The sequence below is a fragment of the Cottoperca gobio genome, chromosome 4, assembly GCF_900634415.1.
Source record: "Cottoperca gobio chromosome 4, fCotGob3.1, whole genome shotgun sequence".
Classification (NCBI taxonomy): Eukaryota; Metazoa; Chordata; class Actinopteri; order Perciformes; family Bovichtidae; genus Cottoperca; species Cottoperca gobio.
In genome coordinates this window covers 16,186,480-16,206,752 of record NC_041358.1, presented here as the reverse complement: position 1 = coordinate 16,206,752, position 20,273 = coordinate 16,186,480, and the positions used below count along the sequence as shown (strand labels likewise).

The 20,273-nt window shown below is 41.3% G+C and overlaps 2 protein-coding genes across 5 annotated transcripts in view; both read right to left on the bottom strand.

Annotated features, from left to right (window-relative positions):
- Position 1: 1 nt before the first annotated feature.
- Positions 2-2,316, bottom strand: ndufa7 (NADH:ubiquinone oxidoreductase subunit A7). Its single transcript, XM_029429935.1, has 4 exons — positions 2,205-2,316; positions 1,900-1,949; positions 1,126-1,263; positions 2-213 (listed from the first exon to the last, which is right to left on the bottom strand). The coding sequence occupies exons 1-4, from the start codon at positions 2,253-2,255 to the stop codon at positions 126-128; spliced, it is 327 nt and encodes a 108-aa protein (XP_029285795.1). The 5' UTR covers positions 2,256-2,316; the 3' UTR covers positions 2-125.
- Positions 2,317-3,572: 1,256 nt separating this feature from the next.
- Positions 3,573-20,273, bottom strand: part of mast3b (microtubule associated serine/threonine kinase 3b) — a 34,993-nt gene continuing 18,292 nt past the window's right edge. For all 4 annotated transcript variants that reach the window (XM_029429226.1, XM_029429227.1, XM_029429228.1 and 1 more), the window contains 21 exons: positions 19,766-19,841; positions 19,214-19,423; positions 17,223-17,324; positions 16,368-16,500; positions 16,015-16,076; positions 15,622-15,704; positions 14,289-14,497; positions 13,984-14,122; positions 13,616-13,748; positions 13,332-13,497; positions 12,695-12,796; positions 12,191-12,313; positions 11,904-12,016; positions 11,496-11,662; positions 10,308-10,429; positions 10,007-10,207; positions 9,599-9,825; positions 9,127-9,249; positions 8,895-9,031; positions 7,536-7,720; positions 3,573-7,340 (listed from right to left, as the gene is read on the bottom strand). In XM_029429226.1, the coding sequence (XP_029285086.1) occupies positions 6,262-7,340; positions 7,536-7,720; positions 8,895-9,031; positions 9,127-9,249; positions 9,599-9,825; positions 10,007-10,207; positions 10,308-10,429; positions 11,496-11,662; positions 11,904-12,016; positions 12,191-12,313; positions 12,695-12,796; positions 13,332-13,497; positions 13,616-13,748; positions 13,984-14,122; positions 14,289-14,497; positions 15,622-15,704; positions 16,015-16,076; positions 16,368-16,500; positions 17,223-17,324; positions 19,214-19,423; positions 19,766-19,841 (3,892 nt within the window). In that variant the 3' untranslated portion in view covers positions 3,573-6,261. The remainder of the gene's footprint in view (positions 7,341-7,535; positions 7,721-8,894; positions 9,032-9,126; positions 9,250-9,598; positions 9,826-10,006; positions 10,208-10,307; positions 10,430-11,495; positions 11,663-11,903; positions 12,017-12,190; positions 12,314-12,694; positions 12,797-13,331; positions 13,498-13,615; positions 13,749-13,983; positions 14,123-14,288; positions 14,498-15,621; positions 15,705-16,014; positions 16,077-16,367; positions 16,501-17,222; positions 17,325-19,213; positions 19,424-19,765; positions 19,842-20,273) is intronic.

The window sequence follows — 20,273 nt, the reverse complement described above, 5'->3', positions numbered from 1 at the left end:
CTTAAATAGAACACATTTTATTCACATTTTCTATTGTACAGGACACAACCAACACAAGCAGTTGTCAGGCCTCTACAGCAGAGGTGGATGGAGAAATTGGGTTGTTGTTGAGTTAATCCTGCTGCTCAGAGGTACGGCTGGTCTGTGGAGAGTGATGGCTCCTTATACACAGTACCCGGGGTCACTGGAAGCTTTGGGGCTTCAGCAACTTCACTGGAAGAGAACAGAAGAGTTAGCAAAATATCACATGTACTTAAACATTACAAATAGACCATAGTAAATAGATGTCCTCTAGTTGTTTTGTTAACTTCCCACTTCAGCAGCAAGAGGTTGCTGCTCAAACTAGAAGACGCGAGGTCAATACATTTAAGCATTGGGGCATCTTTGGCATTTGACAGCTGCAATTAAAATTGGTTTACTCCGCATATTTTATTACAGCTATGCCAACTGTAACTATGAATATAACTGCATTGACATAATTAGATTTAGATTTTTATATGGGTCCCATCTTACTTACATTACTGCCTTTATTATGTCGGCTTACTGCAGGTCAGAACAATATTTCTCTTGTTATCAGTTTGCCGTCGCTGCAACTTCCTGTGCTGGTTTTTCACAGTTAAATTCCAGCAAAGAGAATTGACCGTGGCTTTTAACATAAATAACTACAGGAAGTGATTAAGTCAGTGGCAGCTGGTCAGAAGTAGGTTTAAGTCGACATTTGTTTTAGAATTGTTGATGTTTTTAGATCCAGTAACTAAATGAGGAGCTGCAGGTGCATATTGCAGCATAGATACAATACACTTTCCTTCACCTATTAGTAGAGCTGGAACTATTAGTTGATCGTCAGAAATATAAATCAGCAACTATATTGATAATCGATTAATCATTAAAGAAATTATTTAAATGGAAGAAAATGCTGTTTTTCACTCTTTGACCATATAACCTTTCTGGACTTAAACAGAAATAAGGTCAGTTATTTAAAAATGAGTGAGTGATCCTGCCCTTTTCATCAGGTTTGCTTGTTCTGCTTTTTACCTTAATACAGCTAAAGTAAGATTTTCAATATGACAGTTGTAATAATCAAATATTTACTGTACATGAAAATACACTGACTGAGTCATTTACCTGCCAGCGGTAAGAGCCTTCTTAGAAGACATGATGACCGTGGCGGGTACCGACTCTCTGCGTCCATCTCTGCTGAAGTAGTAGTTGCTAGCATACTTGTGGCTCGGGCCGACTGGCAGTTTGGGTGGTGGCTGTGTCCTATAGAAAAAGCATTGAAAACAGAATGTACCCGTGTCTCTCCAGTAAAACAAAGTGTCTACTTAAAGCGGTCCACAATTGATAATAGATAAGAGGTATAGGATGCCATCACAGTGGTTTAAGCATTTAATTAGATTGACTGGCACAGTAACTACTCAACTTTTTAGCAGTAATATAATACAGTAATAATAATATATTAAATTCAGTTGCAGACCCCCCAAAAAAATCTTGGGATGACCTCACATTGCAAAGGGTAGTGTGCCGACAGCACAGTTAAGTATTCAAATACAACCCGCAATGTAACTGTAATGCATTTTAAGGTGATGAAGATCCAGGACATCGAGGCAGGTGTCTCAGTGTCTCCTCTGACATCAACACGTCACTTAAATATCACTATTAACTGGGTTGCATGTGTTTTCATTCACAATAAATCGGTCTTCAGCTTTAGTCCAGTGTGTAATAGAACTGTGGGGAAGCTAAGTGAAAGTGGCAACAGACAACTTATGTGCTTTATCGTATTATTATGTTATAGTATATGTTGAATGGCTGTAGAATAATAACACCATCGGTGTTTAGATTGGTTCCTCCAGCTGATTTAATAGTTTCACAGGTAAACACTAGTGTACGACGTCTTACCTCTTTGCAATCTCCCCATATCTCAGCTGCAGTTTGCTTTGCAGGTCGTGCTGAAAAATAAAAATCATTACTGATAAATATTGAAAAACAAACTATCAAAACATACTAGCTAATAATCATGTAAGTTCACTTCTCATCCAACTAATTTAGCTCGACCAGCTAGCTCTTACAACCTAGCTAGAATTAGACATGTCTGCCCGTTAAATTATTCCTGTTGGGACGATTATTGCGAGAAACAACCCGGTGATAAAGTAATACTTATTTCACAGTACGTGCTGGATATAAAGTTTGTTTGTGTTTCTTACCCCGGATAAAAAATTTCGGAGCCTCTGTATGAGTTTGGTAGCAGACGCCATGTTTGCTGTTGTGAAGGACACGGGACTTCTTCTGTAACGTCAAATAGTCTTTCAGCACGTTAGCGACACCTGGCGGTATGAAAGGAAAACCGCCGAATTACAACCATGGTGCACAGAAGACTCACATAAAGTATAAATAACCAAGTAATTGTTAGACGTAACTGAATCAATCATCAATAAATGAACACAATTAGTTATAGATAAACTAATGTCTTGACATTTCAATTATATTTATAAAATGAATTATGTATTGGTACAGCATTTACTGTAGTTTACCTGAGATTATAACATTACAATCAGAACTGTATGAGAAAAATTGTTGTAACTAAACAAAAATCTCTCTCTCTAGTATTTTATATTTCAATAGTACTCTGTTTTAAAATTAATTTAACCCCTGAAACTCCCCTGTTGATAATTGTTGATAAATTAGACCACAGTGCCCGCACATCTTTAGCATGTGGCATGATCATTAACAGATTCAGTCATATTAATAGTCAGATGTTTTTATTTTGGTTGGTCCAAATAGTGCAAAAAAAACCATTGGTCAACATTAAGAAATTAATTTTGAAACTGCAAATCTGACCCTGTACCCCAGTTTTGAGACCTGATTAAGCGAAGTGATGGGAGTTTAACATGTATAGACTAAGATACAAACAGTCTTGCAATTGTCACACTTGGGTGGACAGGTGGGCATGGCTGTCCCTTTTTCATATTTCTTCTGCCTGGGGTCAGTATGCATCTACCTTGTTTTATTGTGTAAGCAAAAACTCCTTCTGTATGGTAAACAATGATACAGTACACAAAACACCAGTGGAGTCAGACTAAGGATGAGTCAAAGAGAAAAACTAATTTTATTTGTTGCACAAGAAAACACAGTACAGGGCGACAGCGCCGGTATACCATGCAATCGAGTATTGTGTGTGTGTGTGTGTGTGTGTGTGTGTGTGTGTGTGTGTGTGTGTGTGTGTGTGTGTGTGTGTGTGTGTGTGTGTGCGTGCTTTCCTCATGCAGCATGCACTGAACAGAAGCGTCCACAGGAGAAAACATGCACATGTACAACAGTTTGACCTGCCAGTTTGTTCTTCAAGAGCAAGTTCAACACCAGCTGAGAAATCTCGTCTTTGCTGAGCTCCAGTGGCTGAAGTTCTTTTTCAAGCACTGACTGCATTCACGTAAGGACACGGGTTATTTAGAGTAATCAGGTTTACATGCACTGCAAAAAAGGGTTCTCCCAAACCATCAGCCATATCATTTTGGAAGTAATACTTGCATATTTTATGGGTGTTAGTGATATAACTTGTTCTTCTCTTACTGCCCAAATGTGTCTAACGTGTACAAATAGTGTTACACTGGCTGTTTTAGTTTGTCTGACTTGTATCCTATTTTTTTTTTTTTACATAAACGTACCTCTAGAGCAATTATGTATATTTTGTATTCATCCCTCTGCAGTATTACTTTCTCCTATATGCATATGTTAAAATAATAATAAAAAATAAAAAAAGATTTAATAAAACATGGCCAAGAAATCAGTTTTCTCAGCAGTTTAGCTGCGTTAACAAGAATTCCTCTCATCCCTTTGCCAGTTAATAAAACAGTGTTTTCTCCTTCCAAAAAAAAAGCTATTTTCAAAAAGCAGATGAACCCGTTAATTGAGTGCATGTAAAAACACTAAATGCTTCTCCGCTTGGTGCTAAATTACTCTTTATGAACATTTTTGAAAAGAACAAAACCTGACATGTTACGTCGATGAGTGTCGTTTTCTTTCATGGTATCAAAGAGAGTAGTTTCATCATATACAGCCACAGCATATAAAATGTTTGTACAGTACATAGCATGTTTGTTCATTGTAAACAATTCTGACAGACTGCAAAAATAACTGAGCCATTCAGCGACATAATCTCTCCGTGCTGCTCAGTGACACGACAAAAGCACCCTCTAAAAGGTCGTCGTCATGAGATTTAAGGAGGAAGAGGGACTTAATTAACTCAACAGTTCTGATGCTTTAGAAACAGAAGACTCAGGATAAAGTCGGTACAAAAAGCCGGCAACAACCACTTACAAATTAGACAATAAACCTCAAAACTCGGGAAGTACATATTAAATACTAACAGCCCATTCCCTCAAGTCAGACTTCCCAAAATCCTGGTGCCTCGACTTGTCATTGTGCATATCATGTCTTTCAACACATCTGGAATTATACGCACCCTTGTTATCAAAATATACATCAATATTTGTACGATACAAAGACATAACACATTTGTTCAAAGAAGCCCTGGATTTGGATTCAATGCAAGGAGTTTCCCTCTGCCATCTTCAATTTACCTTCAACATTCTCTTACAAAATACATCAGTGCACTTTTCCTCTCGATGTAAACATCACTACACAGTAAAGTAAGTAGGAACAGGTCTTGTAGGCATGGTGTCTCTTACATGCTCATGTGAAAAAACGAAGACGAAAGCTACGGTTTCAGGAAAAGATACTCCAAAAAATACACAAGGATGCAATACTTTTCCAGGTACAAAATGTCTTGCTATTATTATAGGTAAGAAAAGACCAAAAAAATAAATACTAAAACGTTATAAACAAAAAGATATTTCCCTCAAGGCTCTGAAGAAGACATAGACTTTGATTTGGCTGCTCAACGTTTTTTCTGTAAATTGCATGCTTTGAGTAGAACAAGTTATGACGGATGTAGAGCCATGCTGAATCTGCGTTTACAGATGTCAAATAGTGAGCAGGAAAACACACAAAACTGAATTTGAGATACCTCTACGATACGGTATCACACTGAGTTTATATATAGTAGAAACAAAAGCAGAGTGTGTCATGTTCTGCGACATCCAGGACTTCATCCTCAACGTTATGATAAAGATTGCAATACCAGTGGGAAAACCACACACTTAGAAACATCTTCATGTTGAGTAAAGATTCCCAAACAACATAAATGATTTTTGTTTTTAACGATATGGCTTAGAGGACACTGCACTGATATCGTGGCACATTACACCCTTTTTTTGAATCGGCTATATCATGTCTTCGTAACAGATTGTACTTTCTGTGTGCAATATTACCCTGCACTGACCGGGAAAAATGTTGCTGTGACCACATATTCACACTGCAAGGTACATGATCAACAAGTCAATGGAAGAACTTTTATCTTTTTACAGATTTGATGAAGTTGCCAGAGAAACGTGGCTCACTCTTCGGTCAGACAACCGCATCATTGCTTCTTTCCACACCAATGTGATTGTTGCATGAACAATAGTTGTGTCTGACGAGTGCAAAGTGGAGGAATTCCAGCTGTACAAAGCTCCCCAGTTTTGAGCAACTTTTGAACTTGAGCAGCTTTTTCGTGCATGCTAATTAGTGCTTGGTAGCTTTGAAGTTTTCTTTGAAGCTTTTGAAGGATGTAGTACCAAAACAAAGCAGCAAAAAAAATAAAATGAGTATTGCAGTTGTATATTATAGATACTCCTGCCGATAACTGATCAGAAAATGACATCAACCATGTCGCTCACAGTGTGAACCAAAGGTCATTCTTAGGTTTATGGAGATCAATATAATAGCAGTATGCTATTCAAGGCTGTACTGTTAAGATCTAAACTGACAGAGAAAAATAGTACCTTTTGGTCCGACAACAGTTATGCCCAGCGTTATCAAACTACTCTGAACTGCGACAATGTATTTAAAAAATAGACATTTATACAAAAAGCAATCCAGTCAAAAGACATAAAACCACGATTGATGGATACAAAAATGTTGACCCTTGGCTGTTCAACCAGAACTTCCCTCTTACCCCCGTTACCAACTCATCATAGTTTACAAATGTAATAAATAAGACCAGAACGTCTGCAATGCCTTGAGGCAAATATTAACAATTAAAAAATTCAAGTAAAATCTTCTCCCACTTTCTCTCAGCCAGACAAGTTTGTAAATGAGTTTACAACGTTTGAAAGGCTTGAAAGAAAAGATCAAAGCAGTTGCAATGAGTGCAGTGGTGTGTTGTCACTTTCTCAAATGCCCTTTTTGTGGAGTCTTCTCTGTTGGTGGTCCAACATGAGGACCAGTGGGGGGGGTTTCTGCTGCCTGGCTGCAGCTGTTGTCACCAAGAGGATGTCCTGCCTGTTGTGGCTGAGATGAAGTGACGGCCACCTGCGGCTCCGGTCTCTCGTTGTTGGTTTCCTCTCCATCTGAACACGGCTCCCACTCATCCTGCTCGCTCTCTGTTGAGCCCTGCACGGCGATCTGGGGCACCAGAGCGAACCTCCTCACCTCCGGCACTTCCACCTCCACGCTGGTTTGGGGTCGAGTGACAGTCCAGGCCGTCCTGTGCTGCTGCTGCTGCAGCTGCTGATTTTGTGTTTGGGCTCCTGGAGCTGTGGTTATCACTGTAACCGCGGTGCTGGTTTTCTCCTCCGGCTCGTCAAAGCTCACCTCCTGCACCGCCTCCTGTTTCTTAAAGGAGTCTCTCCGCTCTGATAGGTTGAGCTTTCGCATCACGACCAGCTGCTCCGATCGTTCCATCCCAGAGTCCCTCAGCCTCTGGCTGCCGATGTAACCCCCCAGCCTGCTGAGATCGGCCCCAATGAAGGGGCCTCCACAAGTACCGTCGGCTTCCAAATCACCGAGCAGGTCCCCCTCTCCGTAAAACGGCACTTCCAGCGTGTGCCTGCGGGGCGTGTACGACTTCTTATCAGCATGATACACACCAGACAGCTTCTCAGCTGACTGTACCCTCTTCAGGAGAGGAGAGCGAGGTGGCTCGGCGCTGCGGGGCCGGACAATGTGTCTAACGATCGTGGGTGGGGACAGAGTTTTGCCGTGGTAGCTGTGAAGGGTTTTGGCGAAACCTGACAGTGGAGAGGGAGAGCGCTGTGGAGAAAGAGGCTGGGTAGAAGATGAAGAGGAGTTGCAGGCCAGGGGTGAGGGGGGGATGTTGCTAGTTGACTTCCGGCGGCCCGCCTTAGTGTAGCGCTGTGTGCCGAGTTTGGAGCCCAGGCCGTGCAGAGAGCTGGGCCGGATGTGTGCAGCGGGGGAACTGGGAGAGCTGGAGCAAGGAGACGTGCTCTGAGGGGAGTTATTGTCTGCGAAGCAAAGGTAAAACTGTTTCAAACAATGCACGTCACAAGATGCAGAAACCTCAACATTTAAACAACAACAACATATTTACGCACAACCAGTTGTGTTTTGAGATTCATAATGCAACAAAAAAGCCCCCACTGAACCCTGGCTTTCAGATGTTAAAGTCGAGAACCACTCATCGAACACACTGAGCTCACCAAAGGCCTGATGGTCGGGTGCGGGGCTCCGGCAGGGGGTGGAGGGCCCGGGGGAGATGCTGTGTGTCGGGGAGCCTGGAAGACTCTCGCTGGAGGACACCGAGTGGTGGAGACCTGAGTTGAAGCTGCGACTGCTGTGTATCACTGTGCTCTGCTTGGACAGCTTCTTCAAGATGCTTCGTCGCCTGGAGGATGAAGAACAAGAGTCAGATGTGTGATATTGGGTAGTTCAGTGAATTGAACAGTGGCACTGACACCAAGCTCGGAGGTATTTTGTGTGTTTTGATGGCCCTTCGGAGTAGTTAGGAATCTCATCACAATATTAATATGCATCTTGAATTTAAAAAATAAATAGATACTAATAATGTGTTTATGTACGTTTTTGGGAAAACCTTCTAAAATTCCAACGGCCCAACCCGACCATATTACAGTCTTTCAGAGGCTCAAAGTTAAACCTGCAGTAAAGATACTTGGATCATCTGAAACTAGAAACCCTAAGGAATCCCCTAACCCCTGCCATGCTCATCAGGAGTGAAAATGGGTTCTATGGGTACCGAAGAACCCCCCCTTTACAGACATGCCCACTACTTATGATGATCCTGTGCAGTTTGGAGCATTACAAATGTGTTATTTTCACCTATTCTTAAAATGGTTTCTGCATACTGGGGTCTCGGAATTACATAGATTAGATATGGATCCAATGAGCCCAATTGAATGAATGTGTGATGATGCTGGTTACCATAGTAATCATTTAATTGTAGTGAGACCATTTGTTGAAACTTGACCTCACTGTATAAAATGACCTGTTGAGATCAAAACCTCAAAAACTTTCCAACAACAAAACAGAGACTTGGGGTGTTTAGAGGATGCATTGCTTGATGTGTATTGACAATAAGCGCTCACCATCCAAATCGCCAAAACATTTGTCAAAGGTCATTAAAAAAAAATCACAGCATTACATTTTCTATGATGTTCCTCAAGGTCTTGATGTCTTAATGTAGTCATTTTGAAAAACATTTTTTAATCAATTCTCAAGTGGTCAAAAATGGTTAAATCTTGCACCAAATCTGAGAAACAATGGAGGGCTGAAAGGTCAGAAGATAAACTAGAAATTAAGTCCATGAAGCTGCACTGGCATAAATATTGAGGGAAAATATTTATCAGTACAATAGATCAAAGAAAAACTAAGTTGCTACTAAACATCCCTCAACAGTGTCCAACACTAGAGGGAGACAGAGACTATTGCAGGTTGGTTTTGCTGACGACACCCACCAGTTACCAACCTCACAAAGTAAACAACTGATGAGTAACACTGCAGAGCTGCAGGGAACAAGAGAAAAACAAATCTCAGATTCTCACCTGTCATAATTATCTCTCCTCTTGCTCTTCTTGCTGCGACGAGCCATCTTGCCTTTGTGTTTGGTCTTTCGAGCTGGACCCACTTTGATCGACGTGTTCTCAAGCGCTATGGTCTGAAGCGACACCGTGCTGCCACTCTGCACATTTCATAGGTAGCAAAACATTATTAAGGTGTGTTACGGACAAAAAAAAGCTCATTAATGGAACAACAAGCTGTGAGAACCTGCTGTACCTTCAGTAGCAGTTCTATCATCTCAGGGTGGACCAGGCCTTGGACAGACTCTCCGTTCACGTGGGTGATGAGGTCTCCAGTGCGGAGACCTGCCTGGTGAGCCGGATTGCCCTCCTCCACACTCTGTTAAATCAGCAACACAGTGAGTGTAAGGAAAGGAGTTTAATTTGAGCATTACATAACCACCTTGTTTATACCTCTCTCTTCCTGTCAGCAGAGTAACGCTTAATAATCAAAGATCAATGAACTTCTTAAGAATATTCAGAATGTGACACACACACACACAAAAACATTGCAACATTTGATTTCCTACATATCAAAAATGATCGAGGCCGTGTCTGTATATCACACGATAAGTTAATACGGTATTTATTGTGACAGGCCTAAGTAAAGAACATTACATGACACGGACACATGACATTTAAAACGCCTGAGGACTAGTTAGATTTGTGTATCTTGTGGTGACACCCACCGACACCATGTGATGCACCGTGTAGACATCGCTGTCGCCCATGTAGACCCGGATGGCCTGCAGGGTGAAGCCGTATTTCTTCCCTGAGGTGTGAATGACAATGGGAGGCCTCAGGCTGCCGGGGCTGAGCGACAGGTCCCGGCTGGGGGAAGAGTCACGGGATGAAGGGTTGGAGGACAGAGAGCGTGGGGAGATGGGACTGGGCTGAAGGCAGCCGGGCGAGTCATCTGAAACAAACACAGGACCGTTTCAACAACAATCAACAGCTTTCTGCCCCAGACAGGGCTTTTTATGATAAGTTGTCGTGCTATGAATAAAATGTTAATATAGTTAGGAACATTTCCCTGTCCAAAAGGGTGGATGTTTGGTTTTTTGTTTCTTTGAGGTGTTGATGTTAACCTTCTGTACCTGAAGTGATGATGAGAGATAGGGCTGATATCGAGGCCGACTTGGGAACATTTCCTCCACAGGGAAGCCTCTGTCTGTCCGGTGTCTCCAGTTGGTTACCAAAGCGCCGAGGGCCGGCCGGTTCCTTGGGGGACGAGTGTTTGGCCCCGGTGCTGTTACTGCGAATCCTGATCCTCCGAAGGTTTGACACAACCACCTCAGCTGCAGGTAACAACAAAAAAGGTAAACAACGTGTAAATATGCTCACTGTTATCTCTGACAGAACACAAATGTCAAAAACATTCCGTCACTCTGGATTTACCTTCATCGTCAGTGGAGAGGGCGAAGCGGGGCATCGTCTCCAGGCTGTGGGTGCTGCTCATCACCAGAGGACTGGTGCTCCTCTCAGACTGGGAGGAGCTGGAGGAGGCCCGAGGGCGAAGGCTGCAAACAGTTAAAGACCAGTTGAACAGGTAAATCAACTGGTAGTGATCACACAACACAAAACACGTGTTCTGTCTGCTATTACACAACTGCAAGACAATGCTTAATTAATTTGACATGTAACCTAGGTTACATATATATGAATGAATGAAGAAAAAAAAGAAAGAAAAAAAAAAAAAAAAAAAGAAAGAGAGAGAGAGAGACACAGAGAGAAAGACAGAGAGAGAGACAGAGAGAGAGACAGAGAGAGACAGAGAGAGAGACAGAGAGAGAGACAGAGAGAGATAGACAGAGATAGAGAGAGACAGAGAGAGACAGAGAGAGAGACAGAGAGAGACAGAGAGAGAGACAGAGAGCAGAGACAGAGAGCGAGACAGAGAGACAAGAGAGAGAGAGACAGAGAGCGAGACAGAGAGCAGACAGAAGAGAGAGAGCAGAGACAGAGACAGAGAGAGAGAGAGAGAGAGACAGAGACAGAGAGATAGAGAAGAGAGAACAGAGAGAGAGAGACACGAAGAGAGACAAGATAGAGAGAGAGAATATAAGAGAGAGAAGAGAGAGAGACAGAGAGAGAGACAGAGAGAGAGACAGAGAGCGAGACAGAGAGCGAGACAGAGAGAGAGAGAGAGACAGACAGACAGACAGAGAGCGAGACAGAGAGTGAGACAGAGAGCGAGACAGAGAGAGACAGAGAGAGACAGAGATAGAGAGAGAGAGAGAGAGACAGAGAGAGACAGAGATAGAGAGAGAGAGAGAGACAGACAGAGACAGAGACAGAGAGGAGAGAGAGACAGAGAGAGAGAGAGAGAGAGAGAGAGAGAGAGAGAGAGAGAGAGACAGAGACAGAGACAGAGACAGAGACAGACAGAGAGAGAGAGAGAGAGAGAGACAGACAGAGAGAGAGAGAGAGACAGAGACAGACAGAGAGAGAGACAGAGACAGAGACAGAGAGAGAGAGAGAGAGAGAGAGAGAGAGAGACAGAGAGAGACAAAGCACTCCATAAAGCCGACAGGAATAAAAGCAGCTGATGATATTCAGTAGGACACATATTACACCGTTGCCTACCTGGCCATGCGTCCGGCATGTCTGCGCTCTGCGCTGCCCTCTGCCGAGCTCAGGTAGGGACTGAGTCCTCCTATGTCCCCGCGGTCCTCTTTGTCCTCGCTGTGGCTGCGGTCAGAGGAGAAGCTCAGGTTGAACGGCGTTGCCAGATGTTCTGTGCTGCTGTAAACCTGAAAGGTTCATATGGAGAGTGTGTGAAACAGAGTCGGGTTGAGTATTGAAGAGCATTCAGATGATGTAATGTCGAGGGTATGGCTGCTAAACAGATGGCTTTGTAATCTCAACAGTATAACATAGTGGGACAGCCTGGCAATAGTCACATATAAGTTTTTACATTATGAGAACACATATCCATAGAGATATTGCTGTAAGTTTATTCTGTACTCGTCTTCCAACACAGGAAGCCCTTACCTTGCTGAAGCGATGCGACCAAGAAGAAAACTGTCTGATTTCCAAGGAAGACTCTTCATCATTGGTTTCCTCATCCTCGTCAGACGCCAAATGATGGTAACGCTCTGAACGAGCTGAAAACGGGAACAATTTTAAACGTTTGTAAATTACAAGAGAGGTCTTATAACAGCCACCAAAAAAGCTGTTTTTACTTGTCACACTTTCTTTTTTAAATATACTTTCGTCAAATGTGTTTTAAATGTGGGAGAAAACCCACTCTTTAAGCCTGAAGTCAGGATGTAACCTACTGTCAAAGTAGCTGGTGTCGTCCTCCGCCTCCAGCTGCGGGATGAATTCAGCTTTCTGCCTCAGGAGTCCATTCCAATCCAAACCGAAGAAGAAGGGGTGCTGTCTGACCTCCGGGGCTCCGCCTACAACCACACGGTTTTCACAGCCAATCAAATACTGGATACATTTCTATAACATTGTGACTTACTTATAAAAAGGGCCTAAAGTTAATTGAATTCCTCTTGACAAAGAGGTGATTCATGTTTGCATCTCCCACTTACAGTATCTCTAAAATGTCTTGAATCCTACATTTAAAAATAAATCCCTTTTGACTCTGGTTTTATATATTTGTACTTTATAAAGTGTATTAAGATAATTATGTTTGGGAGAAAGTCACCATTTTAATGTCCCTCCTGCTACAAAATGTGAGGATCAACAGAAAATGCCCTTATCTTTAAGTATAAGCCTGTATCAAACAATATGCAACTTTTTCACGTGTTAATCAGCAGTAAACTGAGCAGTACCCGTTCCAAGTCGGTCTAAAGGACTCTGTCTGAGGAAGCGGGTGATCAGATCCTGGGCTTCAAAAGGCAAGGCATCATCTCCTTCTGGCCAAATGATTTCATCTGCAAAACAAAACAAAAAACAGATAAACAAGCTAGATAAATGATGACAAATAAAAGCGTAACATAACGATAAGATAGCTTCTGAAGGTGCAGCTGTGCTTGAAACTAAAGTTTTGTACTTCAAAGGTGATCTCTGCTGCAATGTAGTTTCTTATTTCCATATCTTGGGAATCAACGTGACAAAAAAACCAGCTGTAATGATACCAAGTTGTAAATGTATGCTTACAAACATTGTCTGACAAGCTGCTGACATGCTCTGATGAAGGCCACCAAGCCAAAACGTCAGCATGTTTGTTTCACATGGCCAGAATAAATTGGTGAAATTCAGATTTGTCTACTTTGTCCTTAAGATCTGTGTATGTGCTACCTTTTTACCTTTGGGTATTCAACGCTGGAACTTTAAAAACTCAGGTGTAGCATCACAAACAAATACCGGCCAGGTGCATCCTCTAAAAGACCTATTTTTCTGACAAGACTAGAAAATAAGACACTCCTCTATTTCTGTTAATGATTGATATCTCATTTCAGCACTCACCACTGACAACTTGTCCAAAAAGCTCTTCAGGTGTGTCTCCAAAGAATGGAACGCAGCCTACCAGGAATTCATAGAGGATGACCCCCATCGCCCACCAGTCTACTGGCTTGCCATAGCCCTGTCTGAGGATCACCTCCGGGGCAATGTACTCCGGAGTGCCACACACCTGCACGAGCAAAACACAGGTGAGTTTTGGGGACCAGAAACAGCTGCTTCCATAATCAGTAGTGTAATTTGTCTTACTTGCAAAAAATATGTTTTTCTTACATTGGACCCAGCCTCACCTGTTTGTCTACAAACTCTCTCGTGTCTTTCTCCATGTGACCCTCGTACAGGTTGGTGGTCATGTTCATCAGGCCAATTTTAGACAGGCCGAAGTCCGTCAGCTTGATGTGGCCCATAGATGTAATCAACAAACTGTTTGAAAAAGACAAAACAATCAACAATGATCATCACGGGCAGGTTCAAAGTAAGGAGGAGGACTTTCTAGGTGTCTAATTACAGACCAGATCATGTCTATGATGTTTAATTTAATGAATCATTAAGAGTACTTACTCATACTGAGTACATTTCCAAAAGTTAAGTCAATATTAGTACAGAAAGTGCTGGCCCATGCAAAAGCTTAAAAAAGGAGTGAAGTTTGTGTTCTCACTTGTCAGGTTTGAGATCCCGATGCACAATACCATAGTTGTGAAGGTACTCCAGGGCCAGGACTGTTTCAGCAAAGTACAAACGTGTCATTTCCACAGGCAGTGGGCCCATGTTCTTGAGCAGGTTGGCACAATCTCCACCTTAAGAAAAACAGAAAAACAGAAAACCATGGGCATTGTGTTTATGTCAAATTATTCCTTATTTCTAGTTCTCCATTACCACTTAGTGTAAGCACATTAGATTGGATAGAGTCAAATGTTTAAATTGTAAACATAAATCATTCATAGCAGTCTTTATCTACTTTACCTTCCACATACTCCATGACCATGCAGAGGTGACGTCGTGTCTCAAAAGAGCAGAACATGGAGACAACGAAGGGGTTCTCGGCAAAAGTCAGGATGTCTCGCTCCACAAAAGCCTGCTGTATCTGGTTCCTCAGGACGAGGTTCTGACGATTTATCTTTTTCATGGCAAACCGTTGGCGGGTCTCCTTGTGACGGACCAGATACACAGCCCTGTCAAAAACCACAAGAGCCACATTAGACCTATAATCTTCACTATTTAAGTCCCAGTGAAACGAAAGTTCGAGTCTTTAGTTTCTTTACTCAGACGTAATATTGAGCAGCGTACAATAACAAGAGGGATTTAAATAAAATCCTTTGCATTTGATTGGACTGCTAAAAAGGGGACGGGCTAAGAATGTAGCACCATATGTAGCTACAGAGGACTGTTGCTCCACACACGCCTCCCTTGTCGCTAAAAGTTGCAAATTGATTGATGGATGTCATTAAAATTGGTTGGTAGGAATAATTTGTTTCACAGGAAGAAAAGATGATGGGATTTTGATGTTAAAAACACAAAGAATATATTTTTTGTTTTGCATTTATAGTTGAAAAGGTGCCCAATATGACCAGGGAGGTGACCTAAATGGGTTAATAAGGCATTTTTCATTTTATCCCGACTTTAACAGTAAAGACGCCTCAAAAAAAACTTTAAGGGATATTCTCATTGAAAAACTGGGCAAACACAGTGGTTTAACTTTGAGCCAACATTGTGCAGCTATTAGAAGAGCAGCGGTATCTTTTGAGATTTAGAATTCCTCTCACCTTATTCTAATTCATCCCACAACTACATAGATAGGAAATCTCTGCATGAACTTGCCTTTGCTCATACTCAACCCACAGCGACCATTATAGCTGAAGAGGATGAAATTTGAGATGTTTTGCCTTTCTCACATGGGGTAATGGGGGCAACTGCTGCAAGTCTTTTTCTGTTCTGACACTCTGAAGGACTCATGAAAGTCCTTGTCTTAACTAAGCTGCTATCAAAGAATAAGGCAAAATGCTGCTGCGTAATTAGTTAAAAACCACCTTGAAGGAACTTAGTTTCTCACAAGATAATTATATATAATCAATGACTATAATGAAGCTGCTATGGTTTGCTGAAAAGGTTTCATGGATCTTATAGCATGCAGTAGATTTTCAAGGAATCCTTTTCAACTGGTTTTCAAGGTTTTGTAGCTTTTGGTTTAAAAGAATGAAAAAAAAAAAGGTTGCAACAAATCTTTTAGGAAAACAAATAAACAACACAAAGATAAAGCAAAGAAAGCTGGAAAATATGAAACAATTTTTCTTCTTACCCGTAAGCTCCATTACTGATGAGTTTGATCGTTTCAAAATCACTCTCAAAAGGTTTCCTTCGAGTCGGTGTCAGCGTCTTATTCTAAAGAGAGGAAGCAGAAACATGATGCTAGTGGCTGTTTAAGGGAAAGTTAAAAATACAACACAGTAGAAGCAATACAGTTATTAGGATTATTACAGTAGAATTAATGTCCCAGGGCCTGTTCTGCAGTCTGCTACATAGAGTATAATGTGGGCCAACTTGTAGTCCAAATACTGAAAACATAGTTTTTGCGCTTTTTTAAAAACAATTGAAAACATTTAAAAAATGTAATCTTAAACCATAACCTCTTTGAATATCAAATACTGTGCGCACTTACAGGCAGTAAGTAATAATAAAAGTGAAAGTTTACCTCCACATTGGATTCTGGCTCCACTGAAGGATTGGCTTCATACTGTTCAAGCTGAACCATGTCTAGATACAGCAGAAAGAAAGAAAGTGTTAAATATTACTGCAAATAATACTCTGTTGCACTCTACTCATTACTCCACTTATTTCACACGAAGTTAGGAACTGTTCTGCGAACTTGATGTTCTGTTAGACCATCTGAGGGTTGTCGTGTGTTGTAAATGTTTTCTGTACAGAAACTTACAGGCTGTTTACGTGACAGTAAAACTTTTGTAAAAGGTTCTTGAACCTGAATTTCAGGCTACAGAAGTGTGAACAGAGGGAGAGGCTCAACTTTATGACAGAGACACCTTTTACCTTCTAATGGGTCCCGTGTCAGACCCAGCTGGCTGATGATGTAGCGTGGGATGTCCGTCTTGATTCCCTGGCCGACTTTGGCGTGACCCTCTGCTGCCTCAAGCAGGTGATAAAACTCTTCTGGGTCAAACTCCTGTAAACAGCATCCAAGTTTCATTAATGGCTGAAGCCAATATCCTTCCAGACGGAACTCAAAGCAGGAAATGGCAAAAGCAAGAGTTTAATCTGCATCAATGGAACAAGTCAAAGGCAAATGTAGTCTCAAAGATGGTCAGCTTTTCATCCAAGAGGCTTCAGAAGTCCAGTCGCTTTTGATTTACTACTAATACTCATCCCGTTTGCTGGATGACCAATAATCATAATCGGGCCAGTATCCAGAGTTGGTGATTTAAAATGACTGAAGTTTAAATCGAAATGTCAAGAAGATTAGTGGTCGTTTATTTGGTAATTAAAAAAAGACACACACACTTTTGTTTTTGGTTTTATCTGCTACTGAGCCTTTTTGGAAGTGAATTTAATTTAATTTGTGATGCTTATAGCATTAAAATAGATTTAAAAGTTCAACAATATCTTTTTGTAGAGACAATGTCCCAAGTACTCTGGGTAATCCACAGACCTCACTGACAACGGTTTCATTTAGAACCTTTATCTACTGATGGGAAAACAGTGAAAGTTTAGTATTTTCTTCTTTCAAAGATCATCAGCTCGATGTTCTGGTGATTCATCCATTTTCTGAGAAAGAATTAAGGTCAGAATTTCATTTCAGTTCTACTTTAACGTGAACCGACTTCTACGCGTTTCAATCACGGGAATCAAATTTTCAATCAGGAAGAGATTTTCTCCTCCTCAGCTTACCAGACACTCCAGGAGGCGAGCCGGCCGAGAGATTATGATGAGGATCTTCCTCACCAAATGGATGATGACGGTTACCTCCTCGCTTTCAGAACGCTCGTAGGCCTGTAAAATAGTACGGGCGCAAACAAGGTCAACGTTATTTATGAAACCAACTGACTAGACACAAACTAGGACAAAATACATCAACATAGATTAAAAACTATACTTTAAAATCAGAAAAAATATACAAATAGATAGGATGAGGTTGTCATTTCAGACCAAATATTGTGCCATGTAAAACTTTGCAGTTTATGGACATTATACCATTTGTTGCCAAGGTCTGATATTACAAATTGAATTGTTAATAATAAATGTTTGTAATATACAAAGGAAATAAAAAGTAAAAGGAGAAAAACGGAAATTTCAGTGTCGACACATTTTGAGATGATATTTCTATGTATTTTTATTAAAAGGTAATAAAATGGTAACGTTAAAAATAAGGTGTGCAATAAGGATATAAACCTCTTTTGTCTACAGGGCTTAGTTTTGTCAGTGGAAAATAATTGATTCAAAAGGGGGTTGGTGGGGGGAGCACTGCTTTGGTCTGAAACAGGAAATATGAATATATAAAAAAAGTTTGTCCAAAGCAGATGGGTATAGCATTACCAGAAATATGAAAACAGACGCTGCCTGATTGAAATGCGGCAGAGAAGACATCACTTTAAACCAAGAGGAATTATTAGAATATTTCACTGGGTGGGTGGAGTCTCAATGAGTCATCCACAGCCTTTCCAGTGACTGTACGAGTGAAACACTGGCTGCATGGTATACTGTTCTTTTCATTTTCTCCGAAGCTCCCAATGGTTGAGAGAACGGTCTACACGCGAGAGAAACCCACAATCCAATGTGAATGTCACAATGTGGAAGTGGAAGAATGAAAAGTCTTGTTACTAGAAAATCACAAGGCCAACTCCTCAAAAAACCTTGTGTCCTACTATTCAAAACACAGGATCCTCACATGCTCAAGTATGAAGGCAGTTGGGAGAATATGGTTTAAGTAATACAGCATGTGTTAAGCACTTTTTATTGTTTCTGTGCTACAATTCCCTGAGATCATCTTCTTGTTTTTGGATTTTCGGTAAGTCGCCCTCAACATTCACTGTTCATGGTACAAGGTAAAACTTATTCTGCTTATTACAAACTGTCTGACGTAAAGGTCAAACAGTAAAGCTGTGCACACAGAGAGGCACATGAGGTAACTAACAGGAATGTAGGTGACAAATAAATAAAAATCCCCTATACTCAAAATATACTTTGGCTGCAAAGATCAGTAGGCAATTCATAAGACGTTTCAATCTTTGTTGCCAAAAGCACACAATCGGTCACTTTCTGTACACCAGAGGGCATAGCCCAGTGTTTAAACAAACATGTTGCAGCTTCTACGAACTGAAAGTAATTTGAAAAAGTCATGTTATCCTTAAATCTATCACACTTTTTAAACAAAGTGGCCTTGGCACACTAAGTGAGTCTTCAGGTTTGTGTGTGCGTAGGACAGCATTTGTTCCATTGCATGGGAACAGACTTATCAGTTCAGCTGGAGGTACAGCGAGTCGGCCATGCCTTCTGTCTGACAGCATGCAGAGGAACAGGGGAAGAGGTTGCTATAGAAACTAACATTTTATCACAACACAGAAAAGATCTGTGACAAAAGCACCTCTCACCATCACTGACAATTTCCACAACCAGAAGTACAGTGTGTGCCTTCAGCCATCAGACGGTTATTGATCAACACGCCTGATTGATCCCAACCCCCCCCCCCCCCCGACCCCCGACCCCCCGGGCTCAATCATAACTTCATCACATCAGCATGTCCAGATGAAGAGTTCACATGCAGTAGGTCATCAGCTGTAGTAAACAATTAAATTATATTTTTGCAACTATCAAAGCTGTTTTGACCCATTTAATTTCTACATCGGTCCTGCTGGACCCAAATCAGCTGGCTGTTTCCCCACCTCATGAAGCAGCTTCTCCAGCTTCTCCTGCAGCTCAGCGAAGTAGCGGGAGGTAACGAGGCCTTTCTGGGACTTGTCCAGACAGTCTCTAACCAGCTCGACCAACTGGTGCTGGATGAAGCCCAGCACCCCGTCAGCCAACGGGAGGGAGCTGTCTGGAGAGCAGTGGGTGATAATGTCAAACAAGCGTTCCTCCATCTGGGCTGTTGCCTACAGGGAGGAAAAGCACACAAACACACAGTTAAGGCATTAAAAAGGACAAGTTGTTATGATTTCTTTCACTCCGTAACACCAAATGTCCATAATATCATTGTGGGTGGAGTCATATGTTGTTGATCATTAGCAGATTCAACATTCACGTAGACACCTGCTGAGATTTGAGATTTGAGTTTCAAGACTCTTCTGATTGCAGTATGTCTGCAGTATGTCTTTCAGCTGGATTAACAATCAAACTTTGCTTTGTTAGGTGGGACATCACCTGCGTGCAACAAACTGGAAGAGAAATGTAAAGGGTCTTAGTTCACGATTAATATACATTTCTGTGGTACGTACCTTTGGAAAACGTTCTCTGTAAACATGGTTCATCATCACAATCTCATTATCAAATGAGACACTTGATCGCCCGGGGCTGCAACAGAAGCAAAACAACAGATTAGTATATTTTAAATTGATCAACAAATGCATTTAGATTGTTACAAATACACTTAGGGCTGCAACTAATGATTATTTTCATTCTCAAATAATCAATTGGTCTATAAAATGTCAAAAAATAGTGAAAAATGTCCATCTAAGCATCTCAAAGTCCAAGGTGAATTCTTTAAATGTCTTGTTTTGTCGGTCCAAAACCCAAAGTTATTTGGTTTATTTGATATAAAACAGAGAAAAGCAGAATTTCTCCATATTGAAGAGGCTGAAAACAGCATGGTCCGCCATTCTTGCATTAAAAATGGCTTTAACGATTAATCGATCAACAAAATAGTCGGCATTTTTTTTTCTGTTGATCGATAAGTCGACTAAACGTTAAAAATAAAATACAACTCTCCACCAAGTTAGGATGGGG